A 27454-nucleotide genomic window follows, 5' to 3' on the forward strand; every position below is an offset into this window, starting at 1 on the left:
GTCTACTATTTTGAGATAGGTCAACCGATGTAGGGATATTTTTCTGTTTTGCAAGATCAGCAAGTCAACCATGTCACTCAAATTCAACATATCAACGCCATCCCCACGTTGGGACCTACGCGCCACTCGGAGGAGAAATGCTGCACCTGTAGCGCCTGCTCGGAGGACCGGTGCCGCCGGCCGGCCCGGCCCCGTCGTGTGACCTCGGGGGCCGTCGTCTGACCGCGGGCGCCTGCCGGACACGGCGGGCGCCCCCAGGGAGGGGAGGCCGGAGCGCGGCCGGCGCTAACAATACATTGCACTGTGCGTGTCGCCGTGTTGACGGCCGTGGCCGGCCGGCTCACTGGCGCACGGGTCACCAGACGAGGCCCTCGCTGCTCGGGTGGTCGGTGAAGCTGCCGGGACCTGCCGGGGAGAGAGACGGGGTCGTCAGTGAGGGAGAACGGTCGGCTCACCCGCCGGCGCCGCGCGTGGGGGTACATACAGGCTCCATATGGGTCACGGAGGTGTTCACACTCTGTCACGGAGAGTGCACCGCGCTGTGGTTATGTTCACGTCTCGGTAATATTCGCGTTTGGTGTGTGAGAAACCAGCACGGTACGAGAGGCACGGCAGCGCGCTCCGAGAGGCTGTTCTCCGGTGATCGGACCTCCTGGCGCCCCGCACGTGGGCGGCACGCGCGCTCCGCCGCCAGAACGGCCCCCACCGCGCCCCATCACCGCCACTGGAGACAAACGTGACGCGCTGGAGACAGTCCGAGACGGCCGAGCGGCTCGCCCGCCGCGCCGCCGCGCGCGCTCCATCACAATTCATTGGGCCGTTTTGACGCGTGTCACCATGCATTACCGGAGCGCGCCGGTCGCCGCTGCGGCGCCAATTAACTTGTCGGCCGCCGACCGCGCCCGTTCCGCGGCGCTGGTGGCGCGGCCGACAGCCGGGCGGCCAACGCGGCGCGCCGTTCTGCGCCAGTGCCGCGCCGGCTCCGCGCTGCCGCGTTTACAAACTGAGCGGCGGCCGTCCGCGACGAGCGACCATTGCGCGGGGCCGCCGCGGGACATTGTGCGGGGCCACCGCGGGACACGGCCGCGAATTTCGATCAATCGCTCGAGATCGATATCCCCTCCCCCACACGCAGCCTCCCCCCTGTGATCGGGGCGGAGGCGAGGGGGGGGGGGGTACGATCGCATGCCGGCGCCCCGGCAGGACCGTCACTAACCACAGGGCACCGGGTGGGATCGCCTGACCGGCCCCAATCGATCCAGATCAAACTTTAATTAGTTTTGTTAGATTTAAGTGGTATCTTTTCTTCGGCTTCCTGATTGCTGTCATTAGTGGGTGGCGCCGGCGGTGAGCCGGCTGCACGCTGCACGAGAGACCGGTGGGCGCGGCTTTGGGGACGGGGCGCCGCACAGTCGCTGGGCGCCGCCGAATCAGTGCCCAACAGCTGGTGAGAGGCTTCATAAATGTGCGCTGTGTCGTTTAAATGGATTTTATTTACCCCTGAGCACTTAACTTTTCTGTCGATTGCCTGTGTTTGAGCGTGATTTTCTGCACGATTTAGTCACAGCCCACATTGGTGGCACTGCTTGCTTTGGTCCGGTCTGACCCCCAGTACGCAGTCTGACCTCTAATGGCGCACTGTACTCGGTAATCGGTACTCACCCTGAGGCGGCGGGCCGGGCGGCATGCCGTTGACCAGGTTTCCGGCGCTGTCGGGACTGGAGCGCTGCGACATCAGGTCGCCGTGCGGCATGAAGGGGTGATCCATGGGGATGCCGTTCATCCCGCCAAAGTCGCCCATCGGCCCGCCGGGCGGCAGCGGCTGCTCCATCGAGACGGGCACGCCGGGACCTGCGGACACGACCGGTCAGCCGTCAGTATAGTCCGGAATTCCGCACACACACGACACACTGACTATTGACTAACGAGGAGCGCAGAACTGCGCCCGCTCTACTGTCTAATGCTAGCAATCAAAGGCTACGATCATTAGTTCAGGAGAAATGGTGGTAAATAAGAAAATAAAACATACAAGTTGATGGTATTCATCTGCAGCATGTATCGCCAGCTTCTGACACGTGTGCCGAGTCACCGGCGGCGCGCCCGTGCCATTGTGCCACGTTAGCCAGCGCTGCATTCAGCCCCGCCCACGCGGCTCTATTGTTGGCGGCGCGCGCGCGGCGGCGCCCGCTGTGTTCCTGCCCCGGACAGCGCGTGCTGCACACTCACCTCCCGGCGGGAAGCCCATGCCCGGGTTGGGCCCGCCCGGGAAGAACTCGTTGAACGGCTGGTGGCCGTAGAACTGGCCGTCCGCGTAGAACGGGAACTCGTCCATGCTGGGCGACATGCGCATGCCGCGCAGCTTGCGCGGGTTGCCGAACATGTGCGCGCGCATGCCCATCGAGGAGAGCTGCTTCATGCGGCGCTCCTTGCTGCGTTTGTTCTGGAACCACACCTGCGGACGGAGGGCGCGAGGTCAGCGGGGGCTCTGGGAGGCACACCTGGCGGAGCTGAGGTCACCGGGTCAGGGGAGTGTGAGCGTCACTGGCCCTCCGACTCACAGACGGTGAGTCAGGCGGCCGCTGAGTCAGCGCTGGGAGCCGCGGTGGGTGGGAGTCGCCACGGTGTCACTATCTCCCCGGCCGCGGCGGCTCAGACCACACCAGAGCGGCCGTCGGCGCGGCGGCCGCCACTGATCAACACGCCGCGGCCCGGGCCGTCCCATAAATCGGCACTGGCCGACTGTAAATCCGCCGACTCGACGCCAGAGACGGACGACATCCGCCGCCGCCGGCGGAGCGGCTGTCCGCGGCGGCACACACACACCTCACAGCTCTCACACAAATCTCACACCTCACAGAGACGCAGAGCTCACATCCCACATCTCTCGCACAGATATCACACCTCGTGGACAGGTAGACACCTCACATCTCACACACGGGACCCCACCCAGGGACCGCACACGGCACTGTCCCCCCCCCCTCCCGCGCCCCTCCCACGCGCCGCCCTCCGCGGTGTCGGGGTGACGAGGCTGCGGTCTGCGGTCAACCGGCGGCGGGTGCGTGCGGCGCCGGCTGCCGACGGCCCAGCCGCAGTAATCGCCACCCCTGTCCGGCCGTGTTCGACCAGCCGAGGACAGCGTGACGGACACTCGAGGTGAGCAGAGTGATTGGTGAGAGTCATGCTATTGGAAGGAACGCTGACGACTCGTTCCAGTCGCTCCTGTCGTCAGGATGAAGCGAGGTGAACTGGTGGCTATGTTCAACAGCAGTAGGCATTGCTGGGCGGTGGTATGCAGCTGACACACTGTGTTAGGCCCGCAGTTTCCCGCTGGCAGTTTCCCGCTGGGCTTAGTTCCCCTGTTGGGTCCCCGTTTCAGGGCGGCCGGACCTGTCACCTCACGGCGGGGAGCGGGCGCCGGCGCCCCTCCGACACACGGCCCCTATCGGTCTCACACTCGACTGGGCAGCACCCTCAGGGTCGCCTTTTCACGGCGCGGGTCAGGCGGCGCGGCCGGCCGACCCGCCGCCGCGCGGCCGCTGGGAGCCGTGTCCGCGTCGTGTCGCCGTGTCCGTGTCATGTCGCCGTGTCATTTTTTGTCGTCCCGCCGCCGGACAAAGTCGGCCCGTCCCGCGCGGAACGAGCCGCGCCGTATCATCGCGCGCCGGCCGATGGCGCGATAGCGGCCGCCGCGCGCGCGAGATGGCTCTATTCTGCGCTGCTGGCCGCCGAGCGCACCGCTCAATCAACTGTGAGACTATTGTTCCTGGCGATAAAGCACGGCTCGGAGGAGCACGGCGACTGAGCAGGACGGAGCACGACAGTCGCTCTGCGGAGTGACGGGGAACTGGCCGAAATAAATTACTCGACCAGTGGACGAAAAAGGTTAAATGATCACCATTTGGGTATTTGTGAGCAAAACGATGAAGATGTTCAATTGATGATTAGGAGAGCAAAATTTTAAGCTAAATAGGTACTTTGATAAAAAAGAACTACACGTGACAAACAAACATCGCATGAGAACGGCTGTAGCCGGGCCTATAACAGTAGGCACTCCCTACTAATTTGAGCTCCGTCTAGTTGGTCATTTGGCCGCTGTAAGGGCGTAATTTCGGCGCGCCGCTCGGAGCGCCTATATCTGGGTCTGGCTGCCGTGAGAAGATCTCCGGGATGGCCGGCGGCTGCTCTGGCCTCTGCACCGCGCCGCGGCCGCGCGAGTCGTGCCGGGACGGCCGGCCGGGGCGGTACGGCGCCGGTCGTCTGTGTCCCGACCATTGCTCTGCACGGCGACCTCTGCACGCAGCGCCCCCGGCCCGCCGCCGGTGGGAGGGACGACGACGGAAAATGGCGCCCGGTCGGCCTCCCAGGCAGGGGTCACCAGCCAGTTCGGGTGCCCGATCAGCAGCCCGTCCGTACGCCCGTCTCCGTCCCTGGCTCCGCCGCCAACGGCCGACGGGAAAAGGCCGGGAGAAGCACTCATATCGCGGCCCTCCTCCGCCGAATACCTTTATGAGCTATGGCAATGTGCAGCAAACCCAGAGCAGACGTGCACTTCGCAAGTGCAAGGGCGCAGTACATATGTCAAAACTCGGACGGGCGAATTTATGCCAGCGCATAAAAATGAGCTGACTTAACGGCCCGGTGAGGAGCGTGACCGGCGGAGTGCCGGCGGCGGCGCGCTCGGACGTAAAGAAGCCGCGCGCCCGGCGGATCCTCCGTCCGAGCAGCACCCGTCGACGCCGACAAGAACGGCGGCAAAAACGGACGGCTGTCGTTCACGCGTCGGGCGCACCGCGGAGGGCCGGCCCGAGGTGTGTCCGTCAGACAGCCGAGGTGTGTCCGTCAGACGGCTGACCTTCCGTCTGACGGGCCGTCAGCAGCGTCAGCAGCGTCAGCGCCGGCGGCGTCAGCCCGAGACGGCCGGCTAACAGACACCGACAGACTGGGCCGACAGACTGCTCCGGAGACTGACCACGCAGACTGGCGGAGCTCAGCAGACTGGCGGAGGGCGACTCTGGAGACTGACGGGCCGAGCTGACGGAGCTCAGCCGGACGAGACAGCTCAGCCGAGCGATGCCTTCCCGACATCCGGGACAAGATCCGATTTGGCTTTGCGATGCATCATTGCGCTTTAATCCTGTTCGGAGCAGGCATTGACACGGCTGGACGGCCGAGTTAGCCCACCGGTCTGCGCGGTACCAACGCGGCTCCTGTCGGCATGGTGGAGCGTGCTGCAGACACCACCGTCTGCCGCTCATCACTGTGTTGGCAGCTCTCCCACTGGGCCGGATCTCGCCGGCTCGAAACAGCGACTCATGCCACCCGGGACAGAGCGGTCCGCCCTGGCAGCTGCTGGTATGTACCGTGTACCTGTAGGTGTGCGACCGACGCGGCTCGACTCACCGACCCCGGTCGCCGCCGGCGGACGAGTGTGGTCGAGGCAGATCTAGCGGCGGCGGCGTCACATTAATTTGCGGAATGCGTGATTAGTTCGCCGGCGCGGCGGTGTGGTCGGGCGGGCGTCATGACGGGGCGATTTACCGTCTCCAGCGAGCAGCGCCGCCGCCGCAATCAGATACCGGGCGTGCATAAATAAAAACGTTATAAATTAGGAGCGCGGCGCGACTGTTTGTGCCCGATAGACGGGTCTTTTTTCGGCGGACGCGCTCGGCCGCTCGATGGAGAGATACGATACAGCGCCGACCGGCCAGGTGCGACAACGCCGAATAACCGCCGCAAAAGTCAGAAAGGCCGCGGCACGCCCCCCGCCGCGCGCGCCACACGAAAAAATGGCCGCGCTGCTGCCGGGAAAGGCTAACATTTGTTTTCTGCGCGGTGGCGGCGGCCGATGCGCGAGATAACTAGGTGTCGCAGCTGGGCCGGCCGGCGCGCCGAGCCCCCACCTGAATAGCCACCCGACAGGAGAAAAATCCCGGGATCTTATCAGACCGTCAGATACACGATCTGGGCGCCGATTGCGCAGGAATCCATGTCGGAATTTACGCGCTGTGTATAAAATGTCAGGGGATCGGTCACGGCGGCTCCGTGCAGCGGCAGACGCCGCGGAGCCGCGCGGCTCTCAGGGCCCCGGGGGTGGCGGCCAGCGGCCGATCGCGGGAGGGGGCGGCAGGGCGTGCGCGGCGCGAATTCCGTTGCCGCCGCCCGAGTCTCCTCCCACCGCGGTCGGCGCCGCCCCCTGTCCGATCTTATGCAACGGCCGGCTGATTTAGGCGCGGTGCGGCGCGCGGAGGCGGTCGGCCGGCGACGTTCCCAGCCCGGTCCGCAGGCCGTCGCCCCGCCCCGCACCGATTTATGACAATCGGCCGCGGCGCGGCGCCGACTTTTGCGGCGCCGTCGGGTCCGTCTCAAAACCTGAGCTCGTAAGGCTGATTCACGTTTGATACGAGATCAAGCTCATGATCCGCCTCCCTGGTATCGCCCGGGGCCTCCGAACCCGTCTCCCTCAGAACAGACACGTTCCGAACAGAGCTGCGGCCACCGCGAGGGGGCAGTCACGGACATGTGCGGCGGCTCTTAAATGTCCGTGTAACGATGCAGTTGAACAATCAGACAGACAGCAGGACAGCGGACAGACAGCAGGACAGCCAGCGGCCGGACAGCGGACAGCGCCCGGTGTCCGCGCCGGTAATTGATCGGCGGTGCCAAAGGGCGGCCGCCGATCGGGCGCGTCCGTCGCCGACCAGATGGCCGCCGCCGATCCGTAATGGCCCGCTCGCGTTGCAGCTGTTGGTCACAATGCAATCTGGGGCGGCGATCGAGCCGGCCTCTGCCGCGGCGCGCCGGGAGGTGAGGCCGAACTCCCCCGCCGTCTCCCGGCGCCGGCCGCCGCGGCCCGGCTCTTATCTGGCCACTCCGGTGACGCCGTCAGAAACCGGAGTCGAGCAGACGTGACCGCCGCGCCGGCCAGCGCGCGCAAAAACACACCCCCTGCGGAGGGTCACAACGGCGGCGACATGCTGCCGTAAGCGGCGCGCCGCGACAAAAAGCAGCGCGCCGGTGACGCGCATGACGCGGCTGGCGCGCCGTCGTGACCTGGTGCTGACGGTGCCGAATCATTGACGGCACCCGCCCGAGCCGTCACAGCCTGCCGTCAATGCGACAGCACCCTGGCGAATGGATCGGGGAATGTCTGTTTGCATTCGATGTGCACGTATGGGACGTGGCGAACGGGGGCCATTCAGAGGCGGTAATGGCATGGTGGAGCGATCCGCCTCGGCAGTGTATGGACAGCGACCGCCATCGGACGCCCGTAAAGGATCCTGGCAAACACGGAGTGCGAGGACCGGACACAGCTCGGCACACACCCGACACACCAGCGCGGCAGTCCGCGCTCCGAGCGCCCCTCCCTCGGCGGCAGCGGCGCGTCACTCACCTGGATCACCCTCATGGGCAGGCCGGTCTCCTTGGCCAGCTGCTCGCGGATGTGCCGCGTCGGCTTGGGCGTGGCGTTGAAGGCCGCTTTGAGCACCTCGAGCTGCTTGGCCTTGATGGTGGTGCGCGGGCCGCGCCGCTTGTTGCCGCCCACCTTGTCGTCGTCGGCCGTCTTCCCGTCGGTCTGGGCGTCCCGCGCGGCGTCCATCTCGGCGTCCGAGCCCGGGTCCGACTCGTGCTTGTCCGAGTCGACCACCGAGTCGGGCGCGCCCACCGAGGCCGCCTTCTCGCTGAGCGGGTCGCCGCCGCCGGCCGGCGCCGACACCGGCGTCGACACCAGGTTGTTGTTGGTCTCCAGCTTGACGGCGGGCGCGTCGAGCTCGATGGCGGGCAGCGAGGGCGTGTTGATGGCGTCTCCGCCGGCGGTGAAGTCCTCTTCCTCCTCCTCGTCCTCGCCGTGGATCACAGAGTCGGCTGCCGGAGGACGGGGGAGGTCAGCAGTCAGCAGGAGGGCGGGCACACGTTCAGGGCGGTCAGCAGGGGAACGAGGGGACGGTCAGCGCGAGGACGAGGCACGGTCAGCACGAGGCACGGTCATCGGACACAGCGGCACTATTTGTAGAGATACTAAACGAATTGATGTCAATGTGCCGAGGCTTAAACGCAGCTGCCCGCTCCCCCACGATGTCACAGTGCATCCATAAACAGAGAAGCACAGTCCCTGACAAGTAGTACATGTGTACACAAGTGCTGGCGCCGGCGTGTTTTGATTCGCCTGTACAAAGACCGACTGACAGACTCGAACAACACCTGGATACACTGATGACATTGCCACAGGTGGCCGCGATGGGCTCGTTTCCGGACGGCCAAAGGCGAACTCGATAACCCACAACGGACGCTATTGGTATGCGAACGATAACATAAAGAATAGGTCGTTAATAGGCTGGCCTTTAAACGGTTATGCAACTCCTACCAGCTCGTAAGGGGCTTTTTTCCCTGCGTCATGCAACACCGCCAGCGGAACTGCATAATTTCCTCTCGGCCGGAGCAATGCGGCCGGCGCGGCGGCGCGGCACGGGATGACTGCAATTTGAGACCGGCACCGGCCGGCAGACCGCCTCCATAAAGCAGCAAGATGTGTGAAACGTCTAGTTATCCGGTGGTCGAACGGCGCGGCCGGTTTCTCTCGCGTGCCGGCGCCCCATTGCGGCCGGCCGACCGGCCACTGGGTGGACCGGCGGCGGCCGGCCCCGCGCCGCCACCGGCACCCCGGCTCCTCGAAATTAGGAGGTCCGCCCGCCGACACGCAACGGGTGCTGGCCAGGGCCGACCCGAGGCCCGGCGGGCCGCGAGGCGCCGCCGCCGCCGCCGCCGGAGCCGGAGCCAGCCGGCCAAAACAGATCGCCGGCATGACTGATGGCGGCCGGGGCGCCCACTGTGACTGAACGGACATAAAACACGTACCCCGGCCGGCGGAACGGACGGCTGCGGGCTGCCTGGGAACGACACCCCTCCCCCCTCCACGGCGGGATATCGCATATCCGTCAGCCAGCGTCAGCCGCACTATGTGTGCTCTCTTGATGATATGGCTTCCTTGCAACGAGCAGACGCCTGTCAACTAGGTCATTTCATTCCCCGACGGGAAAATTATTTACTGGTTTCAGTATAAATAAAACGCCTATTTCGCCGGGTATAATCGCTTGTTCCCCCATTGAAAGCGGCGAAACAGAAACGATTTATCATACAATTATTTGTAAATTGCCTTCATAAATTTCAAGGTGAATCCTTTTAGTGTGAACATCGTTTACCTAATTGTTCGGTACGCCGGTCGGACAGAGACAATTACGTAGGGAATATTGCAGCCGAAAAGTACGCTCTCAGTGGCGTAATGTTGCATGATTGTTGTTGAATGGCAGGAAGGCCAGGTGACTGCCTTTGTGCGATCTGTCTGCACCATTTTCCGATGGATCGTAAAAAGCGCCGGCATGGAAGCACCATAAACAGCCGGTCGGCGGCGGGGCGCCGCGCGGCCGGTCTCATCAACCCCGGATACGATTGTCGTTGACTCCAGTTGGCCGCCCCCGCCGCCGCCGCCGCCGCCGCCGCCGCCGGGCTCTGGCTGGCGGCGCAGTGGCGGAAATTGCGCCGTTTATCGGCGGACGTCAGTCGCGAGCTGCGCGGGCGACAGCCGGCAGACGGCCCGGCCGAGACGGAGGTGCCCCAGCCGCCCCGAGCCGACCGTGAGCCGTCGCCCGGCCCTGGGACCGTCCGGGCCGCGCCACTCGAGACATTACCTCACCTGGGACCCGCCTTTTGCGACAGGAACCGCATACTTGGGATACCGTTCGGACAGGGACATTTTTAGCTGGTGGACGGACGGGCGGGCGCGGCGCGGCGCTCGGCAGCGCCCCGTCGCGCCGCGCCGGCCCGGCCCCTGATTACGGGCCTAACCCTTCAGCCGGCGCGGTGGCCGGCCGGCCGGCCCCCATCCATCAGTGCGCGATATTTTGTCTTTGGCGCATAGTTTTAGCGCGCGCGGCCGGTGATTAATGCGGAATCCGGTCGCGAACGGGCGGTCTCCGCCCCGCCCGTCCATCAGCCGGGGCCGACTCCGCCCGGCGGCCGGCCGGACGGTCCCGACGGCGAGCGGCCGGCCGGGGAGCACCGCGCCGGGCACCGCTGACCGCCAGCCGGCCACATCCCACTACTTCCGGCCACCCGGCGCGGATCAGTGACATAATGGAGTGGATAGAGTCTCCGATCATTAGACAATGGACGCGCGGTGATAACCGCCCACCTAATGGGCTCCAGGTTAACAGTTCACAGAGCCAGTATTTGACGGGAGAGATTGATTTTTGTGTGCCTATTGAGAGCTCCGAGATCTCCCAAGTCTGCCAGATAACGACCGTCGTCCGTGACATCACTAGCAGATTATATCGCTCCTGATGAAGCCTCTCTGATACGTTGCTGTTTGCAACATGCAACAGCCGACCACCGCGACCGCCGTGTGTTAGAGGTACGGAGTGATCAGTGAGTCTCTTGAGATGCCCTCGGTCGGTGGTGAGATGCGGTCCAGTCCATCTGTAGCTGCCGACCGGAGGTAGGAAATCTCAGGGGTAGCTGCCGACCAGAGCTGGTGAACCTCAGAGGCAGCGCCGACCGGGCATAGCCGGCGTGAATCAGATTGTTCCCCGATCCCCGCGGCCAATTAGATGAATTATTAAAGCGCCTGGAACGGGGACCGGTCGGCGTCACCAGCGGGATGAATGAAGGAAGTGAACCCGCGGAGAGAAGACAACAAAGGAACAATCGGCCGGGTTCCGGCGGCCAGCCCGGCGGCGGCGCTCGCTCTCCGACAAACACGAATGGCACCGGAGCGCGGTGGTTGAACCGCCGCCGATTGAGCCAGAACTGGTTTGGGCCGATGGGCAGTAATTCGGCACCGGTCGTGCCGATCGTTTCCTGGCGGCCCGTGGAGACGGTGAGTCCCTTCCGTGCAGCTGTGCCTCCCTCTGTTCGCGCCGCCCAGCCGCAGAGCCGGCGGAGGAGTTACAGCGCCGGCTGACGAGCCCACGCCGGCTGACGATTAGCATACGATACGAGGGTGATCGGAGATTCCAATCTACTTTCCGCCTCCTCCGTACCAATGTGACGCAACCCTTCCACCTGGGCTTCCACCTGAGGTTCCATTCCACCGCCTTCGCCGCCTCCTCAACACACCCTGCCGGCAGTCTCGGCGCTCACCCGGGCCCCGTCCACCGCCCACCCGGGCCCCATCCGGCGCTCACCCGGGCCCCGTCCACCGCCCAACCGGGCCCGTCCACCGCCACTGCCACTGCCAGTCAGATGGCCACAACTCGCGCTGCCGCGACAGGCCGACCGTCTGCATTCACGATTTACCGACTCCGCGTGCAATTCTGCACGGATGCATAAACTGCAGACGAATGGCTGATAATGAGACAAATTCGGCATCATTAGCCGGGTCTTGACAATGCCGGCGCGCCGCGGCATGACGGCGGACCCGGCGCGCGGCCGTATATCGCGACACACCGCCGCTGTGCGGGGACGTGGCGGTGCGTGGCGCGTCCCGGCGACACGGGGACCCCGGGTCACGAGCGGCGGTCCGCCGTGACCGGCGCACGGACCAGGGATCACGGATCACGGGGCGCCGGCAGACGGTTAAACCTACCGAGCGGCGGTCGAGCGGAGAGAGAGAGGCTGTCCGTCCACCGACCGACAACCGTGACTGTGACGGCGGCTGGACTGGACGGGGGCGACTGACTGGACTGCGGCTATTGACTGGTCCGCGGTCACGCCGTCCGTCAGTCGCTCGGCCGTACAAGGACAGATGCTATCGGACAAATCAGCCAGTCTCCGGATGAAGCCACTCTCAATGTTCGGCTCCGCGTCAGAGAACAGGAGCCCAGGCGTGTAGACTATGTGACCTTATCGTGGGCTTGAACGCGCTGAACTCTCAATCTCTAACGGTTAGCTTTTGCATGTAAATATTTAGCTAGCTGCCCCGAGAGTTTGAATGGGTTACTTACTAAATAGTTGTTTGAGCGGCAGTCCCGTCAGGGCTGGGTGTCAATAGGGAGGATTGATTTTGTGCCGGTGTCAGCCAGCTTTGACAACGTCAGGATTAAATTCACCTCTTTGAATCCAACTCTATGATCCTTCGAGTTGTGACAATAGAAGAGTTCCGTGGTCCAGGCCGGATTTTGTGACAGTGTTGAGAGCGACTGGTCGTGGCGGCACCCGGGGCCGGTTGGTCCTAACTCGCCGTAGCGGACCCGCACCGTGTTGGAACCCTGCAGTGCTGGCCTGGTGAGACCCTAGTGCTGGCCTGGGGGACCAGGGGTCGTGTTCACACTCGCCGAGAGCTCCACACGGGTCCCGGCACCCTCCCGATAATCGGTGGCCTAACGGCCGGCCGACATGACACGAGTCCGGCCCGGAACGGTGAGCAGTGAGCACCCAGCCCGCTCACAGAGGGGAGTTGCGGCCGCCGCCCGGTTTCACACGACATATTCACCGGTAAATAGGTACAGCTCTGACGTTATGCGACGCCCAGGACAGCTGAGGTATTCCATAACCCTGCGCTTGCGCCATGCCGCTCGGATACAGCACCGCTAAATTAGCTGCAGGGCGCAATGAATACAAACCGGCCTGCGCACCGGTGTGTTTTGGGACGGCGAGAACGCCGGGACGGAGCGGGTGGGAAATCCGACAATGGATTCGCCTATTTGCGGTAACGCGGCTCAGGTGGATGGTCGGAGGGATGGATGGGAGCCTTAAATAGATTCACAGATGCGGCCATTTTTGGTCGGAAATACCAGAAAATACAATAATCCAAAGCGAAACGCCCACGCATGCCCTCGGTGGTCTTTCAAAGAAAATCCCCGATAAGGTAACGACGCCACAGCTGATTTGCAGAGCGAACGTCAGCGATGAAATGCAGGCAGGTATGCCTGTCCGTCATATGAAGATCGTTGTCAGTGGCACGGAATAAAACATCGCCACCATCAAAGAAGACTGTCGAGTCGTAAAAAGCCTGAAACTCCTCTTGTGAAACCACACAACGCTGGCAGATTCACGAGCATGGGGGTCTCTCTGGCTGACTGACGGGGCCGAGAGGGCGATAAATGCTCCGCCTCCGTCGCCGTTCTTTACCTACCGTCCCGCCAGTCCATGTGACCGTCCCGCCAGTCCCTGTGACCGTCCCGCCAGTCCCTGTGACCGTCCCGCCAGTCCCTGTGACCGTCCCGTCAGTCCCTGTGACGGGGCTGTCAGTCCGTGCGACCGTCCGCGCGGCCGCGGCAGGTGGTGCCTTGCCCAGTCACGGGTGGCACCCCTGCCGGACACGGCTCCGGGCCGTGCTATCGGGTCAGCCATCGGGTGGGGACGCACGCGCACGACCCTGGCGCGGCCGGCAGTGACCGGTAGCCGCGACACGGCCTCCACCGCCGCATCGCCGCAATCAGCGCTTGTTAAAATAGTTTCCCTTGTTCTTGACGGTGCTTTGCGATTTTTACCGCCGCACGGCCGGCACTGCCCGGCCGGCGGGATGAGTTATCGCCGGCTGCAGCCGACCGGCGCCATTAGATATTCCGGCCTCCCTGCATCGGCTGAATATACGGCTGATATCAGACTCGGCGTCTGCCGGACTGGAAAGCCGTGCGCCGCGCTCCTCCGCCGAGCCGCGGCCGGCAGGACCGCAGCGCTCGGACAGCCCGCAGACCAACTGCGGAGGCTGGAGCCGCCAGAGCTGAAGACGGGCTCAGCCTCCTCGACCGGGGGAAGACGCGCCTCCCTAGACTGCTGCGAGCCGCGGCCGCCGGCGGCTGCTCCGATAGCTATTGATACGTCACGGCGGTGCAGCGGCGGCGGGGGGAGCGCGGCTAAAAACGCGACCACCTGCCGCCCGCGGCGCACAATGGGGCCAGCCAACTCGAAAATGGTGCGATACATTGTTGAACCGCGCCACACGCACGGGTGGGTGCCCACCAGCGGTGACGGTGGAGACAGGAGACAGCAGGGGACGGGAGAGAGCGGGACAGCAGAGAGAGAGCGGGACAGCGGGACCGGCGCTCTGCCCCGACCCCTCCGGCGACTCAGCGGACGGTGGGTGTGCTGGGGTCGCCCGGTCCCGCGGCAGGGCTCGGCGACCCCGGCCCGGGTCCGCGGGTGTCCGGTCCCGGCGCTCAGCGGCCCCTCCCCGGTCCGGCGGCTGATAGTATCGGCTGTCCGTCAGCCGTCACGAGCACAGCGGCGGGGTCGCCGCCGCGTCCCCGCTGCCGCCAGCGCCGCCCGCGCTGCCGCCGACGCTTCACTAACTGGCCCGCTATGCAAATTCGATTGGCGATTTGTTATTAATATGTGGCGGCGGCGCGGCGCTGCAAGCTGTCGGCGCGCCAGTTACGGCGCTGCGGCGGCGGTCCTGCGGCGCGCTGGCAGTCGCCACCAGCGGGCGGCCCGTATCAGACAGATGTGGCGCTGTGGCGCGCCGCGATGGCCGGTGTCGGCCTCTTTGGTCCGTCTGCCGGCGCGGACCGCAGGCCGACCGCAGAGCCGACCGCCGACTGCACGGAGTACAGAGCGGCAAAACATTGCGGAATTATACCGTGGTGCTGGTGGATGTATGTTTAACATCATATGACACTTGAAAATCGCCATTCTTTTATTTTTAAAATCGCCATTCTTATATTAACGGATAGCAGGCTTGCAGTTGGGTAGGTATATATGCAACATGCAAGCTATTACCTGTAACACCGCCCACCGGCGTGCTAGGGCCATTTTTGTGAGTCCGGCGTCGGGAACGAGCCCACTCCGGTGTCACTCGCGGCGGGTTCCGTGCGTCACGACTGTGTGACGCCAGTCTGGGCGGCACCGTCACACGGCCATAAAGTGTATTGTTTTACGAGCGCGGCCGGCCCCTCGGAAACACTGCCGGCGGCAAATTCCGCCAAATGGGAGGCGCACATGTCGGTTCACTCATTGACTTTACAAAGTGTGCTTTACAGACGCACGTTATGACAGCTGAATGGTGGAAATAATGTCTCGCCACACGGGCCGGTTCACGCAGTCTCAGGGAAGGGGCGGGGGACGGAAGGGAGTGCCGTGACCCGGCGCCCGGGGCGGAATTTATACCGCTCACTGATAGTAACTGCCGCACGTGTATCTTGGCCGGCGCTCGCAGCTGCCAATACGTCGGTGCGCGGCGGTTCGATAAATCATGCAAATCGGCCGGTCCGCAGCCCGTTAGTACTGGCCGTGTCGAGCTCACGCATCGCCATCTATCGCAGCCGCCGCCCACCCCACCCCACCCCGGCCCGGCCGAGCGGCGCTGACGCACTCACCTGGCATACTCTTGCCGCTGATGTAATCCTCTTTGCAGATGAACCTGTTCTCATCGAGCACGTACAGCTCCTCGCCGGTGGAGAGCTGTTTTCGACAGACCAGGCAGGTGAAGCATTTGAGGTGGAACACCTTTTCGCGCGCCTTCCGCACCAGGTCTTGTGGTGAGATGCCGTGGCCACAGCCGTTACACTTGGTGCCGTATCTCCTGCAACAGCAAACAGCATACAGTCAGTCCCGCATCATGCACACCCGAATCCGATCCTGCAACAACAATATCATACACTAGGCACTAGGCAGCCAGCCCTGCAGTACCACAACGCACACTATAGTCAGTCAGTCGGCATAACCGCGTTGCCTGTGGGTATAGCGGCGGATCACCAGTCAGTCGACCGTGTGGGAGCCCCGCGCCGCCACCGCTGCCGTTTTTACGCAGCTGATGACGTTACGCGGATTTGGAGCTCATCCTCTTTGTTTGTTGGCAGAGATGGGGACACATGTACCGCTGACGTCGACAGAGGAGGAGGAGAGGCTGGGATAAAACCCCGAGCCGATCTGTTCCGCCGCCGCCGACACCGCAGCCAGCCGCCGCCGACACCGCAGCCAGCCGCCCGAGGCTCAATTTCTGGTCTCATTATTTCAAGTCAATAGCAGCGTAACGCGCCACGCGCCGCTCCAAGCGGATCCGGCAAATCCGGCGCGCCGCCGGCAGAAGCGGCCGACGGGCGCGCGCTGCGCTCGCCAGTGTAAGCTGCTTACACTAATCTCATCACCGCGCCGGGGGAAATCAAAATTCTCGTCATCGTGTGGCGAGCGGCCGATCATAGAGCTATCACGGCCCGGCTGACTGTCGGAGGTACACCGCGCCTCTGGGTGAGCCGAGGGCAGTCGCACACACACCGCGCTGCTGACTGCTGAGTGAGCCGAGGGCAGCCGCACACCGCGCCTCTGAGTGAGCGGAGGGCAGACGCGCACACACACACCGCGCCTCTGCGTGAGCCGAGGGCAGACGCGCGCACACCGCGCCTCTCAGTGAGCGGAGGGCAGCCGCACACCGCGCCTCTCAGTGAGCGGAGGGCAGCCGCACACACGTATTCATTAGGTTACCGTCGGACGGCGCTATCGACGCCCGTAACGAATCGCCTTAGAAGGGTACCATCGGTGGGGCGGTCCGAACGACGGCTTGACGGGAGCAGCACTGGACGGAACGTAAATCAGGCCTAGAATGGGCCCCGGGATTCATTGAGTGGGCCAAAACACACGAAAACGGATCAGTGGGAAGAGGAACTCCATTGGCGAACAAGCGACTTACTCGGAATGCGTCAGTCACTGGAAACGAGCCATTCATCTGTGATAACTTGTCCACGCGGCACGGGAGGAGCTCTCATTCACCTCAAGTACTCAGTCCCTAATTGACCTGTTCTGCTGACCCGGCGTGACCCGCCTCATTGCCACGTGACCGACTGGCGGGCCAGGCGGCCGCCCGGAGGCCGCGCTCGCCACTCTCCTCTGCCGGGCGCCCCGGTCGTGACCCGCGCCGACCCGAGCCGGCCCCAGCGGGTGCCATGCACGCCCGATCGTGCTTACTAAGCCCTGATGGCGTGTTGCCGCTACCCGCGGATGGGCGCGCGGCGCGGCGCGGCGGCGCGTTACGACGCCGGCCGGGCGCTGTTCCGCCGCGCGGCCGCGGCTGTTTTGCACACGAGTTCCGTGCTGGCAGTGAGTAAAGCTCGACTGATGGCCGCAGCGTCCCTCGCCGGCCGCAAAAAGTCCGCCGCTCTCCGAACTGGCCGGGAACGGTTTAATTATCGGGCTATCATCGGCACGCAAGGCGGCTCTGTCAACAGCGGCTGGGCACGGCGCGGCGCGCCACTTTTCGTCGCGCCGCCGAGACAAATTAGGACCTTCTGCCTTTGATTTGCCATCAAATTACAGGCATTTAGTTTGTTGGACTGTGCCGGCGGCACGGCAGGGCACCTGGGCGGCGATTAGTGGTGAGCGCCCGGCGGGGGCGGCGGCGGCGGCTGTCCGTCAGGGGGCCGGTCGGCTGTGCAGCGCCGCCGAGCAGGGCGGCCGGGTGGCAGCTACATCCGCTTTGCCAGGCCGCCGGCCACCTCTGACGTTCCCAGTGCACCGCTGCGGACCGTCAGCTCGTGTGGCGGTCATGATGTCATCTCGGCGGCATCACGGCCGTCACACCCATGACACGGTGGTCACGCGCGGGTCGCAGTCGGAGTGACGGCGCCGTGTCGGCCTCCGCTGGACGCGCTCCGGCCTCTCCGCCGGTTTCCGGTGAGTCCAGCGGGCCGTGGCGGCCGGCGGCAGCTCCGAACACACCGGCCAGCCCAGAGCAGCCGCCGGCCCCGCCGCCCCAAAGGCCGACCGCAAGCCTTTTCAGGCATGCGCCGGCCAGAATGTGGCCAAAGCGGGCGATATTCGTGGTCCGACATTCCTGGGTCGTGTTCCGTCATTGTGCGGCGGCCGGCAGCGGCGGCCACATACCCTCAGTGAAATCGGGCAAAAAAGACGCCGGCCGCGCGTCCCGGCTCGCCCCTGTTCTCCGCGGCGTTCCGGCGGAGTTTTAAACAAAAATGCGATCCAATCTGCGGCTGGGAGCGCCAGCGTCTTCTCTCCGTTAGTTTGGGAGCAGAGACTTCCTGCCCGGAAACGCCGCCAGCGCAGCCGAGTCGCCAGAGTCGACCGAGTCGCCAGAGTCGCCAGAGTCACCCGAGTCGCCTGAGTCGGGCAAGTCGCCTGAGTCGGGCGAGTCGCCAGAGTCACCCGAGTCGCCTGAGTCGGGCATTGGGCAAGTCGCCTGAGTCGGCCGATCGGGCTCTGTCCCACAGCACCCAGCTAAGCAGCAGCGGCGCTACGCATAGCTTTGCAGTGTGTATTACACATTAGTTATACGATGCACATGACATAGTCTAACATATATTGCAGCCGACACCAGGCTGGAACAGACAGAGCGAACAGAGCAGAGTCCCGCGGTAGCAGCCGAAGCCGAGTGAGGACAGCGGTGGCGGACGGCGCCAATTCAGCTCGCTGGTCCACCCCGTTCGGTCTGGCCGCCGCAGCTGTTCTGCCGGTGAGATGGGCGCCGAGATGCGGCGGGGAGGTGACGTGGGCAGGGTGGGTTCGGGGCTCGCAGGGGCGGCTCGGGGGCGCAGGGGCGGCTCGGGGCTCGCAGGGGCGGCTCGGGGGCGCAGGGGCGGCTCGGGGGCGCGGAGCGAACTCCCCAGTCAGGTGGGCCGGCAGATGGCTGCTCATTTGGCCCGGCGGGGGGCTCCAGGCGCCGAGGACGACACGGCCCGCGCACAAAGCCTCCCGCCGGAGACACTGGCCCAATGACACAGTCGACTGGAGGTCAGCTATTCGGCGCGCCGGGCGGCCCGCGCCCGCGCGCCGCGCCGGCGGGGCGCCCGTTTTGTGCGTGTTTGCCGGTAACGGGACCGGCCCGTCAGCTGCTCAGTCCCCCTTTTGGGCCCTTCTGCGCCCGCCTGTCTTGTGGTATGCTCTCTGTGCCGGCTCACTGCTGCCGTAAACACGGCGGCGGCGGCCTCTGAAGGTGGCGGCCGGAGCGAGCCACCGACCCCGCGCCGCCGCCTCCGCCGCCACCGGTCTCTGCGCGGCTCAGTCCCGGAGCCGTTCACGGCCGCCGCAGCTCCCCCTGACTCGTAATTCTGTCACTTTCAGCGGCGACCGCCCCGGGTGCCGACTCATCGCGAGGCAGCATGGCTGCCAACGAGCTCCAGCAGCTCCGGTGAGCTCCAGCAGCCCCGTTCAGCTCCAGCGGCCTCGGTGAGCCGTCGGGCCGTCGACAGCCGGCGCACTAACTCTATATTAGGCGACACCCAGCCCCGCTAATGGGCGCTGATTTAATTGTTCGGAAAAGATTTAGGCTGAATTTACGGTGCGAACGGGCGGGTGGGTGCTGGAGGCAGCGCGTCGGAACTGCTGCCAGACGGTCCGCCAGAGAGACACGCACGGTGGAGTGGCGGGCAAATGTGCGGCGTCGGGCCACCAGTGAAATATGAGTGACCACAAAGAATAAGTTGTTATTTTAATAAAATTCAAATAAATGATCAGTCTTTGTAAATATCCTTGAATCATAGAAACTGTCTTCGCTCAAGCATGTTTAAAATGATATGAACACGAGTAAATATAAATCAACACCATCAACTTAGCTTATTTGAACACTAGGGGAAGTTGGGGGAACGCCGAAGACTTTTTTTCTGACGCCCGTAGCACGCAAGGTAGACAACATAAGCTATTCTTGTTGGCGTCATTCGAGAGGCCAGTCTTTTGCCTTTCAAACATACCAGGCGCATTTGATGAATTCGCATACCGTTAAGCGCACAAACTAAAAATATCAAAGAAGTGACTTTTTCGGCGTTGCCCCGGACTGCGGGGAAAGCCGAAAATGGGAGAAATGATCTACGGGGAATGCCGACATTGATGTTTTGCCATTTTATCTCAAACTTTATCCAGAATTGATCAAAGCTGACACGCGTTTTAAGAGCTTGAGGACGCGGTGCACACTGGAAGTTATAATTGTGTGATATAATAAGAACATGCCAGGTAAATCATTCCTTATAGGTAACAGGCCGTTGTGTCGGTTGAAAGTGTAATTTGTGTGACTAAAAATACGCGTTGCTATTCTACAGCAGTAAAGTCCACGTAGCGTGCTTTTAACACGTGCGTAATCGCACGTTTTCGGCATTACCCCAGCCTGCCATACTTTCATTTGCAGGCCCATAACTTTTCAACGTGCTGTATAAATTTCAAATAGGCAGCACACTTATGCAAAGACATGCTAAAGATTACTTGACCGAACTGGCCAGACAAACGGTAGCATAATGAGTAAGAAATGCAGCTTCAAAGGCGCATGTAGTACAAGGGAAACGTACCTTGAAAACGCTCTTGGCGCCCTCACAGTCGAAGTATTCCGAATGACGACTCGTAACAAACATGCGATAATTGTAGTCACTTAAGCTTCAGAGCATCACTGACAGGTGGCATCCATGTCTTACGGTTTTCGAAATATCTCGAATTTCGGCTTTGCCCCAACTCCGGCATTGCCCCAACTTCCCCTATCCATTTTTTCTGCATTAAACTGTGCTTATTTCAGTAGAAGCTATCCTGTGCCGCACTAATCTAATGGGGTGGAATTTAATACAGACGTAACAAGCTAGATGTCCACTTGAGGGGTCGAAACATAAACTCTACATATTTACACGTTGGTTATGACGCTTGTGTCGCTTGTACACTGGCTCACAGCTCGCCGTGTTTGCTACACAAATGGTGTAGATGTGGGTACTTCTCTCCTCAGAGGGGGCTGCTGTTTAGGGAAGGTCCACAGAGCTGGTCCCACCACTGTACCGTACCGCTCCGGTACCGGAGGCACCTGACCAGCAGACAGACGGGTCCGGGGAACCAGACGCGTACCGGAGAGAGCGCGCCACACCGCGCCGCCGCTCAGAGACAACAATTAGCCATTTACGGCCGGGACGCTGTCATTAAATCCACAGCCACCGGACGAATTGCTGTCATTACTGGCCATCGTGGCCGGCGGCCGGTTCGCACGACCCTGCTGTGTTTTTTTCTCGCTCTGTCGTCCGCCGTATCTACTTCCTCACACCTCCGTCGGACAGATCAAAAGGAGCGGTCCAACAGTTCGGCTCGGCCGCACCAAATGTACATTGTTTCGACATTACCGGCTCACACGCGCTCTTTGATGAGCCATAATGGAGGGCGATTTTATTGAAATACTGTTATTCTGGGGCCGTTTACAGGTAATACACCACCACGTTATTGATTACGTCATGGTGGACCATATATTCAGTGACAGCAGCTGGTAATTCGCTGACGCGGAGTGTTGGGAGCGACTACCGTCTGATGGTCGTCGGTCCCAGTCGGACCACCACCGCTCAGACCGAGAGCCAAGACCGGACATCTTCAGTGGACGGCCCAGCGCGTCTCTCCCCAGTGACACCACGCCGCTCCTCTGCGTGCGATCCATCCCCGAAGGTGTTGGTGGGCTCCTGACACCCCCGCCACCGTGTGAGAGTGGCGCGGCGGCGGCACCGTCGCCCCGGCTATAGCCCCAGTGGAGTCCCGGGGAGCCGCCGGCGGTACCCCGGTACAGCCCCGGGCAGTCCCTCCGTAACTGACAGTGGTCACGAACGGCAGACGGGCCGCCGCCGGCCGGCGCTCCCGGCTCCGGCTGCGGCTCCCGTGCGCGGCCCGAGCAGGGGCGGCGGGCCGCCGACAGGGGCACCAGTCTGTGGTCAGAGCGCGAACCAAAGTGGCGCCCGGCCCGCCCCCAAATGGGCAGGTTCGGCCGGCTGAGGCGCCGACGCTCGTCATTAGTTCCACCGCACTGCAGCTGGACGGCCGATCCTCCCCACCAGTTTGTTTAGGATATCTTATTATCCCACAAAAAGCCACATCGGGTCTTGTAGACGAGGCTTCTCGGCATGTAGGAAGCCACCAGTTGATGAGTGCCAACAGGATCGCAAATAACAGCGGATGGGAAAACTAGTGGGTGCGGGTACCTATTGATGTGGGATCGCAATGACGAGCTTTATCAGAATTAAGGAAACGCCATGGAACGGATATTCCACATCAACATCACAATCCAACATACCTCCAATATACGGCCATTTCCAGAGATTAGCTATCGCGGTGGTAACCCGCCGGGCTGTTCACTTGGATCCCACAGCCGCGCTGGTCGCGGGGAGCTCCGCCGGGCTGGTCGCTACGCTTACTTCCCGCGCTGGCCGCGGGGAGCTCCGCCGGGCTGGTCACCACACTCCCTCGGCCGCGCTGACCGCGGGGAGCTCCGCGCGCCGTTCGTCGTGTCGGGGCGGGAAACCCGGCAGGCAGGCGGCCGGGCGGCGTGTCCGACCGCGCCGACACGGGCCGCGGCCCGGCTGTCCGTACCGACACCGGCGGGTCGTACCGACACTGGCGGATCGTACCGACACTGGTAGCGGCACAAGATGGAGGGAAATGGCGTGATACCGAGGGACGGAGCCGACAACGCCGTAGTAAATATGGGAGGAAGACTATGCACCAGTCGAGACATGGAAGGGGTCAGCAGAAATGTGCGGAGATCGGCGACATCAGTAAAATTGTCAGGGAGGTACCGTGTAGGTCACTTTTGTTTGCATACGCTTATGTAAGGATTCCATGCAAGGGGAACCACCTCTCACGCTCGCATGAATAAATATTTCATTTGCATCTTAAAAGCACACGTGACAACAAGCAATTAGTTCAGGAAAACAATGGAGGTTCACCGCCTACCGCTGGTGCCCTGTCCAGCTTCACTTCCTTCATCACATATAAATGTTTCTTGCCAACCAGTAGGGCACAGCATAATTGCACCTCTGCGCAAGCTTCTGCGACAAAAAAGTCAACACAACATGCAGGAACCAAATAAATTATAGCCATTTTTTTTTAACTGGACCGCCTGCGCCAGCCAGCGTATGACGACGCCAGCCTTCCGCATAGCGCCAGGTTCTCTTATTTTCATCACCGTCCGACATTGTGCAGTCCTCAGTTCCCGGTCACCCTTTTGCCGTGCTCTGTGTTCAGGCCTCGGTGTCCGGTCCGCCCTCTGCTGTGATCAGGCGTCTGTGCCTGGTCGGCCCTCGGCCCTGCTGAGTTTCTCTGGACTCTGCCGCGCTCAGTCGTGCTCGGCGCCCGGCCAGCGGGCCGCGCAGCGGACGGACCCCGCTGACGTGGTGTCCGCGCTGTGCGGCGCCGCGGGCCGTGTTTTGGCTCCGGTCACGCCTCTGATTCATTCTGATGTCGCGCGCGGCACGGCTCGCGGCGTTCCCATCGAGCCGGTATCACAACCACCGCTCTGTGTGCTGCTGGGTCAGCACGGACAGCGCCGGGGAGGGAGCACCCGGGTCACAGCCGCCGCGCCGGTCAGCACAGCGCACAGCCGCCGCGGAACGGATGCCACCCCGGCAGTAAACAACCGAACACGGCACATGCGGCCAAATGGGCGACGGAAAACACGGCCACAAACAAACGGAACGGCATGAATAGTCATGAGAATGTCCCCGCCCACCCAGCATGACTGTTTTGCCTGTAATTTGGTTGTTATTTATGGCGCCGGTCGCCGCATATGAAATGTCATTGGCGGGCCCCCAGCGCTGTCTGTCGGCCGTATAGGCGGGCCGCGCGAAGCTGTTTTCCAGGCGTCAGATGCTTTACCAAGTCTGCTCTGCTCTGCCGACCTTCTGCCGGCTGACACCGGTCTGAGGCCGGGGGAACCGATATGGGAGTTATGCAAACAACCGTATATATAGTGCCGACCGAGATACCTAAACATTAGAGATCAGCGGCGATCATTTCACAGAGATCTCAGCGATGTCATAGATCATATAAACAGAGATGGCGGGAAGTTCCGGCGACTGCACACACCCTCGGGAGAGCGGAGACGAGCGGCCGACACGACAGCGGCCAGGGCGCCGCGGCCATTTCAGGAAACAAATCACCCCCGAGACTGAGAGAGGCAGCCTCTCCGGAGCGGCGGCCGGCGCCGATCGCTGGAACTGCCGTGCGAAGCCAACACTGCGGCTGTTCACATCAAACCACTTAGCTTGATAAACGGCATCCTCGCCTTGAATAACCACACACTTCGCGGAATACATTACCGCCCCCAAATGAACGGCCGACATGCGAGCGGCGCGCCGATCGCCGTCAAACACGTGACACCAGCGGCGGCGGCGGCGGCCGACAGCCGACAGCCGACACTCACCTGAAGAAGTCGTCCCGGCAGAACAGCTTGCCTTCCCGGCTGAAGCACTTGTCTGTGAGGTTGACGTGGCAGTCGAAACACCGCACACAGTCCGCGTGCCAAGTCCGCTCCAAAACATTCATCAGGAATTTGTCCAGAATGGGCTTGTCGCACGCCGCACAGCACGTTATCATGGTGTCTGTTGGTGAGGTGCCCCGCTCCTCAGCGCACTGCTCCCGTTCCCGCCGCGCCCCTGCGCTCTCCCCGTCTCCCGGTAGCCCGTATGCCGTTCCGGCGTTCAGCGTGCGCCCTACCACCGTCAGCACCGCGGCGTCACTGCGCTCGTGGCGGCGGCGGCGGCCGGCGGCGACCGCCGCGGCCGGGGGCGGGGCCTCGCCGGCCGGCTGCGCCGCGCAGCTATGGTAACTGGAGCCGCGCCGGCCAATGGGCGGCGCCGGGGCGGGGCCTGCTGCGCGGCCGGCCGCTGCGCGCTGGCCGCCGCCGCACCCCGCACAGACTGCGAGAGCTCCCAGGGAGGCGGCGGCGACAGTCGCTCCTCGAATGGCGAGTCGGCTGTGTTTTTGTGCAGCTCGGCTCCGCGGCCCGGCTCCGTCCGATAGCAGTCGGGATATGCTCCGAACTCCGGAACCAACGGCAGAGCGATGCCACCCTTCCTTCAGCCGGTCCTGATAGCGGGCAGAGACGCGGCGCGGTGTTACTGTCCTATGCAGCAATGCAGTCTTCCGTTTTATCGCCTGGATCGTCGCACTGTGCCGCGAGACAGGCGTGTCATCCGGCACAGTGTGACCATTCAGGCGACAGGGATCGGCGCTCCGTACTCATCCTACGGTTCCGGTTGGCGTCTCGAATTTAATGCATTTGAGCGTCATTGGTGACTTCAAGAGTGAATTTAGGGCATTTGTTCCTTTTGCAGCACCCAGTAATCGCGCATAAGGCAACAAAATCCTTTAGGCATTCGGAAACATAGGCAACTTTTTGTGGGAAATAGGACCCCGCAGCGCCTCCAACATTACCAGTGGCCAGTTTTCTGCACGCTTTGGCGAAGAAATTTGCAATGATCTATCAAAGCTGCTCACCTTACCTAAGTCCTAAGTACATTTAAGTCCTACATCATTAAGCTCACGGGCTGTGGCATTTTTATTCGTTTTACAGTTCACTTCTTTTTATTTCTCTTACTTCTTGTTTTATTGTTGACGGATTCATGAATCAATCTATGAAAACAAAAACAGGGTAGTCGGCACACTAGTGGATCTAGAAAGGCGCTATTGGATGATGCGGGGGCATACTCTCAAAAAAAAATCTAACTAAAAAAACTGAACACTTTTTTTTCGTTTTCACTTTTTCCATTGTAAACAACCAATGTAAACAATACGGTTATTCTAATCGAGGCAAATTGTTATTTTTCATCGTTTTAGGATCCAAGGGCCCTATTCCTTCCTCCCCCGCCCCCGCCCCCGATCCGTCAGTGAACAGCCAATCGGTAGCTTTAGGATCGTAAGCGTTCAAAATCGAAAAAGTTCCTTTAAACATATTTGTTTGCAGCTTTCAGCCAGGCAATATGGATTTTGCCTTCTTCTAAAATGTATGCGTCCTCGATATCCTAGGCATTATCATCACTTAACGCATGGTTTTGGATGCATTAATGGGTTTAATGCACGAGTGGGATGATTGTTGATTACCCCTAAGGCGGGAGGGACATGGCTGGTGGCACCCGGTTAACACCGGCTGCCATAACCCGCAGAGGAGTCGCCGGACTGACCGGTTTTTATTTGGTGAGTCCGCGCACTTCTCTTGCGCGCAAATCCACATACAATGCCACTTCTATAGTGATATAACGTAACGTAATCAAAAGAAAGAGCTTTTTACTGTGTAGGTACTTTGGCTGAACGCACAGGTTTTTGCTCTCTTGAACAGGCACCAGGTTTTTTCTAGTTAGGACTCTTCCTGGTAAAAGTTCACCCTGCACAACAACAGCACACACACACACACCAAACAACAGCACACAAATCAGCAGCAAGTCTCAGCAGGAAGTTCTACGTAAGTAACCAAATTTATCGGTCTCGCCTATCTGGCACCTTTTCAGCTTTCCCTTTGTTTTTCAACCCACCAGACGCCACATGAGCCGGTTTAACGTAAAGCTTGTCTTTGCTTTGCCTCTTGGGCCGGAATAAAATAGCCGGCAACTTACCCGTAAAGCAAAAGATCTGGCACATTGCCAGCAAGCCAGCAACTTCCCTTTCCCCTGCTATAGCCTTGTGCTAGCGGGGATGCAAAATTAAAAAAAAAGATAAGTCATTTGAATGGTGTGAAACGTTGTTTAGCATGATAATGATTATAATGTAAACCATATAGAATGGTAATCTTTTGCTCAATAACTAAAGTAGGTAAGCTAAAAACAAATCCAGATATTGGATTTGTTTTAGCGCCCTATAGTTATGAGCAAAAGGTTCCTATTCCATCTGATTTCCATTATGATAAGTCATGCTTGACCATATACATGAAATCTCCTCTCATTAGTGCATAATTTGTTTTTTTTTTCAGTTTTCCTCTTTATCTCCATCCCATCACGTACCTATCTAGTGAAAACTAAAAGCTTGGCTTTTTTATTATAATTTTTTTTTTATTATAAATTGATCCTGCCCTCTACCCTCCGATCGCGCAATTCCAGTTCTATGGCAGAATTTAGAGTCCAAAGTTTAATGTGCGCACATAGCCGCGCACGGCCGGTCCACTCAATGACTTCACCTGGCTACGGCCTGCCACCAACCGCAACCATACCTGTCAGAAGGCCCATAAATGTCAAGCGCCCGTCGCGCTTCGAACCGGGACTGTTGTAACCGGGAACGCGTGCTCTCACCACGCGGAGTCCAACGCTCTACCAACTGAGCTACGGGACCGGGACGGCTTGTGCATCTATGCAATGTGCATTCAGTTAGCTTAGGAAAAACGTTTGATGGTTTCCCGCTACAGCAGCTTAAGGCATGGTTGGTATGTACCTAAATATGTTAGTTTGCCTGAGCATGAGATGAGTCTTATCCTGAATAAAGGTTGGTTTCCATAGGTTGGTAAACTTTTTTTTTTCTCAGCGAGTAAGATCCGATTTGGCCCCTCCCAAATCTCTTCTTGGTGGTATACCTATAGATTGGCATTATGGTCCTAGGCAAACATTGGTTGGAGCTCAGTGCAAGTGCCGTTAGCATAGTAGGGCGGGAGTATGTGGATGCACAAATAACTCGACAGGTGTTGTGTGTGTGTGTGTCCACACGCATGCGTCTTTAAAATGTGGGGGACACGTTATTCGTACCTACCTATATACGTACAGTAAGGCAGGGTAGAAACTGCCTAAGCCTAACCCGTCGCATGGTAGCTTGGATTCGACTGTCTGTGGTGGTTAACCTTTTAGTTACATTAGGTATTTTCTGTTGAGTGCCG

At 61.2% G+C, this 27454-nt stretch overlaps 1 protein-coding gene across 1 annotated transcript; it reads right to left on the reverse strand.

The window, feature by feature from the left end:
* LOC122384687 (LIM/homeobox protein Lhx1-like) lies at positions 1-24337 on the reverse strand. The gene is made up of 6 exons (XM_043372325.1): positions 24023-24337; positions 15249-15454; positions 7391-7863; positions 2227-2452; positions 1663-1851; positions 1-405 (listed from the first exon to the last, which is right to left on the reverse strand). The coding sequence occupies exons 1-6, from the start codon at positions 24193-24195 to the stop codon at positions 356-358; spliced, it is 1317 nt and encodes a 438-aa protein (XP_043228260.1). The 5' UTR covers positions 24196-24337; the 3' UTR covers positions 1-355.
* Positions 24338-27454: the final 3117 nt, after the last annotated feature.

This window comes from Amphibalanus amphitrite, unplaced genomic scaffold, assembly GCF_019059575.1.
Source record: "Amphibalanus amphitrite isolate SeventyFive unplaced genomic scaffold, NRLGWU_Aamphi_draft 000196F_arrow, whole genome shotgun sequence".
NCBI lineage: Eukaryota > Metazoa > Arthropoda > Thecostraca > Balanomorpha > Balanidae > Amphibalanus > Amphibalanus amphitrite.

What these genes read in the sequence shown, in the direction of transcription:
- LOC122384687 (XM_043372325.1), bottom strand. Translation starts at nt 24,195, where the DNA reads ATGATAACGTGCTGTGCGGCGTGCGACAAGCCCATTCTGGACAAATTC. An exon ending in CAGCGGCAAGAGTATGCCAG is followed by an intron (nt 7,864 to 15,248) that starts GTGAGTGCGTCA and finishes GTCCTCCGGCAG; the next exon opens with CCGACTCTGTGATCCACGGC. An exon ending in TGCCCATGAGGGTGATCCAG is followed by an intron (nt 2,453 to 7,390) that starts GTGAGTGACGCG and finishes CTCCGTCCGCAG; the next exon opens with GTGTGGTTCCAGAACAAACG.